The sequence below is a fragment of the Montipora capricornis genome, chromosome 13 (genome assembly GCF_036669925.1).
Source record: "Montipora capricornis isolate CH-2021 chromosome 13, ASM3666992v2, whole genome shotgun sequence".
NCBI classification, from domain to species: Eukaryota; Metazoa; Cnidaria; class Anthozoa; order Scleractinia; family Acroporidae; genus Montipora; species Montipora capricornis.
In genome coordinates, this window is record NC_090895.1 from 27537674 (window position 1) to 27550399 (window position 12726).

The following is a 12726-nucleotide window of genomic DNA, read 5'->3' on the forward strand; positions in this document are numbered from 1 at the left end:
GTCATCGATAAAGAACGAACAAAGTGAAGAAATAAGTGGAACTTGATACAAAGAACTAAATTATGTCAAGTAAAATAAAAACAAAAAACAGTGAGCAAGAAATCAAAACACACACAGAAAGATGACATGTCAAAGCCTAGACTTGGCAATGAGTTTGGACAATGTGCGAGCCAGTGAGGCATGTGAGCCATGGTTGCAAGGCCTGCAAGCCAAGATGGCAAGTCAACTTGCGAATCACACAGTTATTGAAAGCTAACTGTTTTAAAATTGGTGCTTAGACTTAATAACAGTTTATCAGCGCTATTTGAAACGGGTGCTTAGACTTAAATGCGAAATTCGCTGGCTAACAGATTGTCCAGCCCCAGTGGCAATCACTACATTTTGAGACCAAATACGAGTTATTTTATTATTTGATCACTGAGTTAGTTTTTCGTCATTCTTCTCAACCCAAGATGTCTGGTCTATCTGTAACGGCGAAGAGAGGCCATTTTTCACATAAACTGCTTACCAAACCAGTGTACCAGTGTACAAGTCATCCATAACTCTGTATTTTAGGAGCAGAGCTGGCACAGTGGTGAGAGCACTCACCTTCCACCTATGTGGCTCAGGATCGATTCCCGATTTGCGCCATTTTTGTGGATTGAGTTTGTTGGTTCTCTACTCTGCTCAGAGAGGTTTTTACTCGGGTACTCCTGTTTTCCCCTTTCCTCAAAAACCAACATTTGATTTGATTTGTTCTTATTTCCAGTCAGGATGCAGCTCTTTACAACCACTAATTTCATTGGGTCCCTTTAGGGTGCAGCTCTATTCTGTTTTATGTTATAGTCCATTGTTTTATTTGTATGGCTCTTTGTGTCCATTGTTTTCTGAACCAACCCAGGAGTTGTTCCAAGACCGCAGCCCCTGATTTCAGTCGATTTGTATTCTCCCCAATTAGTAGAGCACTTGTGCTCAGCTAAAGAACCTTGAAACTTTATTATTATTATTATTATTATTATTATTATTATTATTATTATTAGTAGTAGTAGTAGTAGTAGTAGTAGTAGTAGTATAATTATGAGTCAGTTGTGAGCTCTGGGTTAATGGAAATGACCTTAGAAACCTATAAAATGATTGTGTGTGTGTGTTTTGTTTTCAGAACATCCAAAGATTGTGGCATTTCCAGCACCTAAAAAGTTCTTAACGGCAGGCTACCCTGCAGTTTTTGTGTGCAAAGCAAGTGGAAGACCACCACCCAAGTATCAATGGTTAAACCCCAAAGGCAACGAGATAACATCATTTGCCAACTTTGAAATTAGCGGTGGCAACTTAACCATCAAGAAAGTGGACAAAGATTTGAACGGAACATACACATGTAGAGCATACAATGTGATAGAAAAAACTGGCGAGCAGATTGGTGAAGTTAGGGAAGTGGTGGACATGAATATTTATGGTGAGGCTCACTAGTATGCACCCTGCGAGCAGAGCCTCCTTTTATCTTTTTCTTCCTCAAGGAGGAGAAAAGGAGGCCCTGCCTGAATCGCATCAACTCTTTGAAGGTGCCACAGCCCAGACTTCGGGACTAGTCAAGCTTGTTTTCTCTTGTCAAACTGGTTTCTCCAGTGTGAGCGTCAGTGTAGTGATAAAACCTATGGTTGTAATTGAGCCTGCTGTAATGCGGAAAACCAACATGGTGGCGAGATCTGGCCTGTTAGGTTTGGGTTTGAGACTGTATCCTGGCAACATTCAGCGCATTCTCAAAAAAGATCATAATCAATCCATGCAGAGTCTTTTTTGAGAACACCAAAAGAAAGGCTCTGCGAGAGGGGTGACAAGAATGTCACTATAAAGTGAAAATACAGCTAGTTGACAGTCTCAGGTATTGCTGGGCTATTTTGTCATGAGGCTTTTTGTCATACAATACAATACAATAATTTATTAATTTACAATAATTTATTGTCGTGGTAGTACGTGTGTATCTTTTAAGGTGGAATGGATCACACAACATGCTATCACACACCGATCCACACATCTGCTGTCACATGACAAGCATTGGTGCTACTTTAGCTGGTTTCTTTAAGTTATGTCCTGTACCCATAGCAGTGCAGTGTTCAAAAAATGTATTGTTGGAATAATAACACTGATTATGATATTATCCAAATCTACATTCATTACAATATGTCAACAATAGAGATTTTTCTGACCAAAGAGACAGTTTTGAATCACCAAAAGAAACAAGAAGAATCCTGAAAATCCCGATTAATACAGTAAATTCCAAGTACCACAAGTTTGAATACTGTAGATTAATTCAAAATGAATGTTTGGATTCCAAAAATCTGGATCATTGGTGACATTCTCACCCTTATTTTTGCAGACATTCCAACCCCTTTTGAAGGAAAACAGGGAGTATTTTTAGCACCAAAGGTTCTCACATGAATGCCTTTAGAAGCTGCGAGCCTGTAGGGGGGTTTGATATAGTCGCAACTTAAATTGCACCAGGGACAATCAATGTGCTGAATTGTGTCGCCAGGTCGGTTGCCAGTTGTTTAACAAAACAAAGTAGGAGCCCAACCACATTACAATTTTGTTCCATATCATTTTTTATACCTTTATTAATTAAGTAGCAAACGTTTTGGCAAATTGAGGGAAAAAAGTAGCCAACTTCTCTCAGTGAAGTAGCTGGTGGCTGGCGCTTTTGGCAGCTGAAATGAAACCACTACAAGCTATAGGAGACTCTTGGCATCTACAATTGGCCAATAATTAAACTATGTTCAGATGAGATAATGTCCCATGCATTTTTCTTTTTCAGAGCCACCCGTGATCACCTCTTCAGGTGGTGACAAGGAAGTAGGCAGAGGAGAATCTTTTAGTTTAGAATGCAAAGCCAAGGGATCTCCCAAGCCAACAGTAGAGTGGACAAGGAATGGAGAAAGGGACCCTCGTCAAAAGGTACGTACATTGTAAGAGCAACCATCATCTGGTTTTTTCATTGTAATAGCAATTCTGTGCAATAGTCTTCAGTTTGTCAACCAGGATGTAGTAGTGATTATTATTTGTATTCTTCCTTCGATTCACATATAAGTATTGAGAATACTTGTTTACAAACTGACCTAGAACGTTATATACTGTTATTACATAAGAAGCAGATTCATTGCTTTTGTATCATTAGTCACTCACTGAAAATCCCATTAACTCTTTCACCCCTAAACTGTCGTAAACCGCCCATACTTAGTATTTTGCTGTGTCTAACGCCAGAGTATTTTACTCGTCAGTGGGGAACCCCAGGAGTCGATGGGTTAATGCAGGTTAAAATGTATGTTCTTTAGTGCAAAAAAGTAAATCCTCACCATCTACTCACAGCAACTAAAAAACTAATATAGCTGAATAAAGCACATGCTAAATGGGAGCATGATCAATAATTTATTACAAGATTGTGAAAAGGAATTTTGTTGTTGTTGTTCCTTTTGTAGATGTCCGAAGGCCAAAGTGTTATTGAGTTTAAAAACATTCAGCTTGGAGATGCGGGAAAATACATTTGTGAGGCAAGAAGCAGTGCCTTGGATGATGATGGGAAAGTTATTGTGGATACCTTAGTTCATAACCTCAACATCAGATGTAAGAGATTCTGTGTCATGTAATATTCATGTGATGGAAGAATAATCTGTTTGAGCAAGGCTTTGAGCTGCTGTTAAAAACGTCTCTGCCGCTTTTCTGTCGATCTACGGCGTCATCATTATTTCTTGATGGTGTCGTAGATCGTTGAAAGCTAGGAATAAAGTGGTCATCGGCAGCTCAAAGTCTCACTCCAATAGTTTATTTTTATCTATAAATATGCTGCTAAAAGACAACATGATGACAACTTAATGCCAGACAGCTAAAATGTGCATTGGTGCCTTTAAAGACACTTAAGGCTTGACCCACTACACATGCTGCCAGCTGGGGTTGAATTTAAAAGTACAGTTCTTGTTAGTAGGTGGTATTGGATTTGCATATGGATCAACTGAAATCCCACTCTGACCACGGAATTGACCCTTTTCACAGGTCAGCCATGACTTGGAGGATACCTGTCTTATGAGTCAATGAGTCACGAGTCAGTGAGACTCACAGTCAATATAGCAATAATTTATTGATTAAGCCTAAGCCCTCGTTTCAGTGACTAGGCTAAAGCACTCTCTCAAATTTTAGCTTTCATTTTATGGTTTGGTTAACTGCACTAACTCTTTGACTCATACCTGTAAATACTTAACACTCAGGGACAGAAACTTTTGTTTTTGCGCAGTAAAACTTGTTTCCAAACACATGAACTTTAGGCTCGGCCTACCAAATCTGTTGTCTCTGGCCAACATAGGCTGCTGCGTGATAAGGGTCCATGCTGGTAGATTGGTCATTGGTGGTCATTTCAGCCACACTTTGTACGTATCCAAGTGGTGAAGTATTTCCAGTTGGGTTTCTGACCACTTGTGTTTTTGTAACTTCCTATACATGGTTCCACAAGGGTCAAGCTTTAACCACTATTTTGTGGATATTAAGCTTGTTACTTCACATTAAAAAATGCTTATTTTATATTTCTGCAGGTGTCTAACTTTTTGTGTGAAAAGCGTACTGAAATGATTTTTTGAGTTTGTTCTAGGCTGTTGAAAGAGTTTGAGCGTAGGCAAGCAATAATTGCTTTAAATGACCAAGATGGACTTGTTCTGAGCCACAACAGCAGACAAATCAATTCTTCTTTTTCTCTTTCAAAACTATGTTAACTAAACACTAAGTAACACAAGTTTTAAGCCTTGATTTGAAAGTAGGCACCTGTTTATTTTAACTGGAATTGTCCTATTTAATGGTCTGCCATTACTGACTTAAAAATTGCGAGGGAGCTCGATTGAGGAGAAAATGATGTCAAAGACTCAATAGTTTAACTATGCAATATGTGTGTATGTGGCTGAATTAATATGCAGCACAGGAGTCTAGGGCTTTCAGACTTGTCTTTTGCATATATTATAAGCTGCATTTTAAGCTCATGAGTAAATGATACTTTCTCCTAGTTCCAACCCTCTGAGGTCTAATCAGTCAGTTTTGAACGTGAGTAATGGCTGACCGTGAAATCCAAACCTTACTTTCAAAATAAACAGCCTTTGGATAAAACTCAAAACTCAAAATTTTGTCAGTCAGGTGTTAAGCAAACACACTTTCAAAATCTGAAGAAAAAAGGAAGTGATTTTTTTAGTCGTAGTAGCAGTTTAAGAAAAGTCAAGAAATATTGAGTCACAACATCACAGCTTCTCTCTTTCTTCATACTTAAGGTTACTTCCGACCTTCGCTGGTGTCGTTCAGGAAAAATTCGTATGTGGGCTAGTTTCAATAAAATCCTAGCAAAGTATACATCAGAAGACAGCTTAATAAATGTAATTTAAGGTAAAAATATAGTTTAAGTGAGTAAGGAGCCGGTAAGGCGTTAAACCATCAAGGGTTCTTCTATTGAATTTATTGGGTATCGAATGTGGCAGTATGAGCAAAATGACTCCAGAGTGGTATTCACAAGGCATCAATCAACTGAAGTCTGTCAGGCTTTTTCGATATTCTGATTGGTTGTCTCTATATCCGCATCTAAGGTTGGAGTAGCTTAAAGTATGCGAGACGTATTGCATAAATGGGATTTCCTGACACACTTTCGTTTGTCATCATCTCTGGAAGGTTTTGGCAAGATATCACGAAAATCAGTCAAATCTACATAACCTATAAATTCTCTCAAATTCAGTAAAAGAACCCTCAGTGGTTTCACTTCTTACTGGCCCCTGACGCTTTCTAACAGGAAAACACCCTTAAACTATATTTTCATTGTAAACTACATTTGTTAAGCTTTCTTCTCATGTATAGTTTTGTTAGGATTTTATTGAGACTAGCACACACACGAATGTTTTTAGGAATTTTTTTCTGAAGGACAACTGCAAAGGTGGGAAGTAACCTTAAGAAGTTTTTGGGGGACTATCAGTTCTGAAATCAACAAGGAGGAAGGGGAGGTGAGGGATTGGTGTTCCAAGAAATGCAATGAGCAATGCAGGATTGTGCTGTGCCACATGCCAACATTTGTGTAATTTTACAGAATGGTCCTTATGCAGTGTATATTGTTTAATTTTAGCCAAGCCATTTATCAATGTGCAAGCTTCTCCAAACCAAGTCTTCTCGTATATTGGAAACATTAATCCCACTTATGTCAGTTGTACATTTGGCGGCTATCCTAAGCCCTGGGTTGTTATGACATTTCGCAAGAAGCTCAAATCAAATGCTACAACTAGAGCCAATGTTAGTGTTATCACTGATGCCAAAGTGAAATTTGGATACTTCCATTGTCATGCCAAGAATATATACGGAGTTAAAAACCAGACCATTGAACTCAAGGAAGTGGGTATGTGACATCATAACTTGTGTAGGGAAAAAAAGTACCAACAAAGCTTTTGAAAACGTGCACATAAAGCACTGACCTATCGCGGAAAACAGTTTGAAGTGCAAAAATGAATTAAGCTTAATGAAGTCTCTGAATGTTCAAAATGTGGCTTGGGTTTCATCTGCTTTAGTTTAATGTGAGTTGATTTGAATTGGAGTCTCTCCAATCAGAAAAGAACACTTGCACTCACCTTAATAAACTGAATAAGCTTGGTGGTAATTATTAGTCTAAGATTTCATTAGGTCCAAGCAAGGATTAGGAAGGCAATATTTGTGACTCTGAAACTTCACATGTTTGTTTCGTGTATTAAAACATAAAAATTTAGCAATAATGAGATGCCACCCACCTTCCTGATAACAAGTCTAAGATCTCTCTATGGGAAAAAAAGAACCTAAAATACAGTAGACCAGATTTCAAGTACAAACAGTTTGCTCTCAGACATTAACCCAACCCAGTCTTTTATGTCAACTTAAAAATACTTGTTTTATTGTTTACTAGAAAAACCTGGAGTTGTTCGTAACTTTGCAGCTGATGCTACATGTGACAGCGTAACACTTACATGGACTCCACCCTCGGAAGATGGAGGGATGCCGATTACCAAGTTTGTCCTTAATTATGAAGATGTCACACGAAATGTAGATGCCTCAGAGACTTCGCATACCGTCACAAACCTTGCACGTAATGAAGAGTACAATTTCGTTATCCGCGCCACCAATGAGGGCGAGTGGGGTCCTAAAACAACTACAAATATAAAAACAAAGCAGTATTGTAAGTATAGTAAAGTGATTTTTTTCCCTAAGTAAGACATGTGTTAACATGCTTTTGGTTATTCAGATGTGCCAAGCAGTGACGTTAATAGGTAATGTATGCAAAGAAAATGACAACAACTAGGAGAATGTCATTTGAAAATTCAATTTTATGTTGTTGTAGTCATTTCCTGATATTCCAAGTCATTTGGCATGGACAGTGTGTATCAACATTCCAGGAATAAGATTGGTATGGAAAGTTGATGTTTGGAGAGAAAATTGAAAATTTATCAGCAGTTGGACAAGGCCACCACATATGTAACCCTAAATTTGGGCATTTCATGTTGTTGTCAGGACGACATTGGATAAGAAATGTACCAAAATGTGAAATGCAGACGTGGAACTTTAGAGCTTTTATTTTTGCTCATTAGACCTATTATTTCCTGGCATTCTGGTAGCCTTTATCATCATCCTGGCTTAATGCATTAGTAGGTGACATCACAGCATCTTCCCAATAACATCACGTATTGTTGTTGTTCTAACGAGAGCCATGTTGGTTGAAGAAACAACAGTTTACCTATTGTCAGTGGTTGCCAAAAATGACACCAAAAGAATGTTTGTAAACGGATGACTTATCTACAAAATAAACAAGTGGACACCTTGATTTTGTAGAATACTCATTATGTACTGTAACAATGTTCCCTTAACCAAAACATTATGTAGTTGCCGTTACTCATTGGTTTATCCCAAAAAAAGTTAAATGTTGCTTTTTTGATGAAACTGATTCTGAAAATTCACTGCTTTTCTGGACCTTCGCCTTGTTCTGTTTAATTTTTAGGTTGGTTTGCATTATTGGTAGAAATATGAAAATTTTACCAACCTGTGAGCTTACGTTATACCGCGCGTGTTATTAAGCTTATATTATGTATAAAGTATTTAATTTCTTTGAGAAACCCAAAGTCGACTTTAAATTTTGACACCTTTTTTAGGAACTTACGATTGAGACGTCGATGTCCTATGCGTAACTTAAAGAAAAATGAACGTTTCATTTAGTCTATTTGACATACAACTTACCGTCACCCTTTGAAATCCGTTTTGTTCCGCCATCTTATTTCCAAGAACGAGGTTATTCGCCGTTCCATGTGCTTTTGAGACTGGGGCGAGCATAACAATTATCCTGCGAAATCGCGCGAAATATCGCCTGATACTTAGCCGACGAGGCCGTAGGCCGAGCTGCCTAAAATCAGGCGATATTCCGCAAGATTGAGCAGGATAATATGTAGAGTACGCGCGACGAATATTGAGCGCGCTTTGACCATATTTGGACATTGCCACAATGTGTTGAATAATAATTTATTTTATTACTTGAGCAGTGACGAAAGAAAACGGCGAAAGGAAAGCCTGGGAATTCGGGCCTGACCTCTGCGATACCTTAACGAGTTAACGAAAGGGGCCCTTTTATATGATTTCGTTCCTTGGCCTCCAAGGAGATCGTCCTGGAAAATGGCGATATTTGACATCTCTCCACGTTGCGGCGAAACACTTTTCGCGTCCATTCGCGCATCACGTCTCTTCACTGGAGGATAATTACCTGGGTCGCCTGTTTTCGTCTGTATTTTTGTCCACAAGTAGAGCATTGTATCAGATGTGTTGAAATTGCATGGATTGGTAACAAAATTGTTTCCGATTTAAATTAATTAAAAACACCTCTGTGATAATTACAGGTGCACCCGGACGTCCAATTATCTACGAACCCAAAGGAACGCTTATTGACACAACCAGTTTTACACTCAAGTGGCGCAAGCCCCAGGATACTGGAGGAGATAATGAGATCGAGTATATAGTCAAATACCGGGACCAGAGCGAAGCAAAACCAGGACCTTGGAAAGAGTTTAAAACAAAAGAGCTGGAATATCAAATCAAAGATCTAGACAGGAATAAGAAATACAAATTTGAGGTGATCGCCAGGAATAGAGGTGGAGACAGCAACCCCGATGAGAGATTTTACCGAATTAATGTGATGCCAGGTAAGACAAGTCTCGTTAATAAGATTCGTCGCGATAGCGAGGCTGATAGGACACTAACAAAGGGAACGCAAAACTAGCAGTAATCAAGGATTAGTGAAGTGCGTTCGATTCGTGTTTTGTCGTCAACGAGACATTTGAAAGTTGTATATTTTGGTGAGAATCGTTTTGCAATGCATGTGTTATATAATGGAATATCAGTTTGGTGGCGTGACTTCTTAGCGTGTACACGCGGGGACGGTCACCCATCCAGGTCTTAGGTTTATTGAGCAACAGAAGGGGAACTTAGCGCGGAGTAGCCTGGATTCTACTGTAATCTTACCCAATATGGACATTTTTCTGCACGTGCCGTCTTCAACTGACGTTCCCTTTCTGTTGCACAATCAGCGTAAATATTAACCCCATCCAACCGGACTTGACTCACTATCACATGAAATTCAGGTTGTTTTGTGCAGGACAAAACGCTGAAATCGTATGGTATCACGATCGATACCTGAGCCGAAGGTCATCCCGAGGGATTGGAACGATTAGAATGGGTTCGACGGAGGAGAACGTAATGGAAGTAGTTGGAAAGATCATTTGCAGTTAGTTGAACAACTTGAGAAGCCACAGGAAAAAATTCTAGGCGGGAACAGGATTCGAACCCTTGACCGAGCGATTGCGTTGCTGACGTAGTACTTACTTACTCACTTTGCGCCTTTACTTACAACCAACTGAGCTATCAAGCCTATTGTGATGATTTTTTAAGATATATTTAGTGTCTAAGGGAAAAAAAAGCTTAACAAGCTTGTCCCTTTGTTGCCTTTATTTGTACCCTCCAAACTTCGTTATCAAGTTGAAGTTATTCGAAAGTTGTCGGTTCAAGTGTTGATAGGTTTTGCCATTGGTCTAGCTAAACACAGCAGACACAGCGCAGGCTTTCTGCATTAGCGTCGCACTGATTGGCTTCTGTGATTGTTGCGTTTGTTGAGATTCGCGCAAACAAGTTTGTTTTTAGGGCGCGAAATTAAAAATCGCTCTATCGTCGACGTTTACCCTTTCACTCCTAAGATGTGAATGTCAATTCTCCTTACTTACTTCCATACATTACTTCTTATGTCATTTATGGGAATTTCATGATATATCTAGACAAAACCCAAGTGATAAATCTCTTTATTCTCCTCACCAGTCTGCTTAACAATGTATTGAACTTGTGAGGAGAAGATTTATTTCCATTACTCCTTGGAGTCAAAGGGTTGAGGCGCTTCGCCAACAAACGCCCAAACTGAAAACGAAACGGAAATTTATATCAAATCTAACGTTTTTCCGACTTTCATCTTTTGAGAACCCCGGAGTTCGCAGTCCCGGCTTGTCGCCAGTGTTATGGTAACGTTTATTTCGGCCATTCTGCTTCTTTGACGGACGACGAGCAAGAAGATTCCTCAACAACACTTCCGGAAACCGACGCCGGCTTATGCAAATCATCTGTTTCTCGTTTAGTGCGTTAAAACTGTTGTAAGCAACATACTCAACTTGATAGCGTTTTTGGTTCACAATAATCATGTTAATGTGTCTGGGTGTGTTGCTTGTGCAAAAAAATTCCATCGTTTGTGTAAAAATTAGTGTGTGATAATTACAGATAAATATTATTCGCTTGCCTGTGCACAGGATACCCAAGCGTCATCGTTTGCGTAGTGTGCTCACACGTTCGAAACCTAATCCGTTTTACTAGACTTCAGTTTAATAGTTTTTGTCTTTTTCTTTGGTAGTCGAAACTTGAGCTTTCAAAACTAAATGTGAATCCTCGTTTAACCACGAAATGTTATACCAGGTCGATATTAAGCTGTCTTCGTCGCGTTTGTACTAATTGTAAGATATAAGAATGGAAAAAGTACATACATTTCTTTCATTCAATGGAAAAAGTGTTACGTGTTACAAATGTTGATTACCTTCAAGTGTGAAGAAAATACTTAAGACGAAGTTTCGCTGTAGGATAAAGGCCATAGCATTAAGCCAAAAAAGATTTTTTTTAAGTCAACCAGGATCTGGTACGTAGGCGTCACGCAAAAACGTTTCGTCACGTACACGGGTCTTTCAGTATGACACGGCATATTTCTGGTGATATGCCATTGGACGAAGCGTCACGCAATGCTGCAAATTCATGAAGAGTACAAAGTAATGAGTAAATGATTAGGATATAATTTCTTACGCTGATTAAATTAATGTAGTAATTAAAAAAGCGGCGAATGTTTTTTAGTAGTCTTATCTTATATTTTATCATACACCCTTATTATCAAGGGCCAATTTTTATAGAGGGACTTTTTTCTGTAAATTAAGCGAATGAGAGCGAAGTTCATTCTTTCTGTTTTTTTTTAGACAATTTTCTTGTAGCATTCTTATAACTGTGTTCGGATTCCACGAAGTGGATTTTTGATTCAGTAATTCCAGCTTAGGTTCGGTGTTCATGCTCTCCGTCACCATTACCTGGTTAGTACCATTTCTCTTCCTTTTTTTAAAAAAAAAAAATCTATTCAGTATTGTAACCAGTGATAAATATAGTGTGCTACGGCGTTGATAACAATAAAACCGTCCTAAGTTTGTATTTGTGTTGGTATCTTGTCTCTTCATTTATTTGGTCGCCATGCTGCCTATCCAATTTATTTATTTATTTAGTTTCGCCAGTTTTAATTTGTGGCAGGGATACTGCGACAGCGTGAGCCGACTACTGCGGTGCCATAATAAATCCCTCCCCACATAAGAGATGAAGGCCAGCCTCAACACCGGGAATTCCGTGCTCTACTCTTTTTGAACAGTGTGTTGGTTCACCGATGAGTTGCGAGACGGGACTTAAGGTTTATCGTCCTTATCCGAGAAGACAAGAGAGTCTAACCATTTGCAGATGAAATTGCAAAATAAACCACTTCCAACTCAGTTATTTTAAGACCCTGAGTGTTGGTCCGGCCAGGGTTCAAACCACCCACCTTCTGCATGATAGTCCGATGCTCAACCAACTGAGCCAACCGATTAGCGGTCATACGAAAGTGCTGTATTTTATGAAATCAACAATGAGGCCAGAGATGAAAATCTCAGTGATAAAAAAATCAAAAATATTTTGGAAACATTTCCTTCTTTTGAAATTGGGACACATACCTTTGCCGCATGGTTACTGGTTACAGTATTGAGGAAATTTGTTTGATTCTTTGTTTTTTTATTGCTCGCACTTCGTTAGTTTTGTAAAAAAATGTTCAGTAAAAACGATCTGTCTATTGCGCTCTATTAAATAATCATAACACCGGGTAAGAAATAATTTCCTGCACCTGATTAATGTGAGTAAACACGAATTAGTGAGTTTATTTATAACTTCGCGCATAAGATCACTTGTGATGAGCAAGGAAAAGACATTAGACAGGAGAGGAGTATCGAAACTGTTGTCTTGAATCGTCAATTTCAAGTTTCATTTTAAAACAGATCTGCAGTAGCGTCAAACTATATTCAAGCAAGGATATATTGTTAAAGAATATCGGTATCTCTGTTAACTAAACAACAACACAATGACAACAAA

At 38.7% G+C, this 12726-nt stretch overlaps 1 protein-coding gene across 1 annotated transcript in view; it reads left to right on the forward strand.

Annotated features, from left to right (window-relative positions):
• LOC138029675 (neural cell adhesion molecule 2-like) overlaps window positions 1–11766 on the forward strand; it is a 19618-nt gene extending 7852 nt beyond the window's left edge. Inside the window, exons 4-10 of the mRNA XM_068877393.1 lie at window positions 1139–1432; window positions 2789–2928; window positions 3450–3594; window positions 6110–6376; window positions 6914–7183; window positions 8886–9188; window positions 10510–11766. Of these exons, the coding sequence (XP_068733494.1) occupies window positions 1139–1432; window positions 2789–2928; window positions 3450–3594; window positions 6110–6376; window positions 6914–7183; window positions 8886–9188; window positions 10510–10583 (1493 nt within the window). The 3' untranslated portion in view covers window positions 10584–11766. The remainder of the gene's footprint in view (window positions 1–1138; window positions 1433–2788; window positions 2929–3449; window positions 3595–6109; window positions 6377–6913; window positions 7184–8885; window positions 9189–10509) is intronic.
• Window positions 11767–12726: the final 960 nt, after the last annotated feature.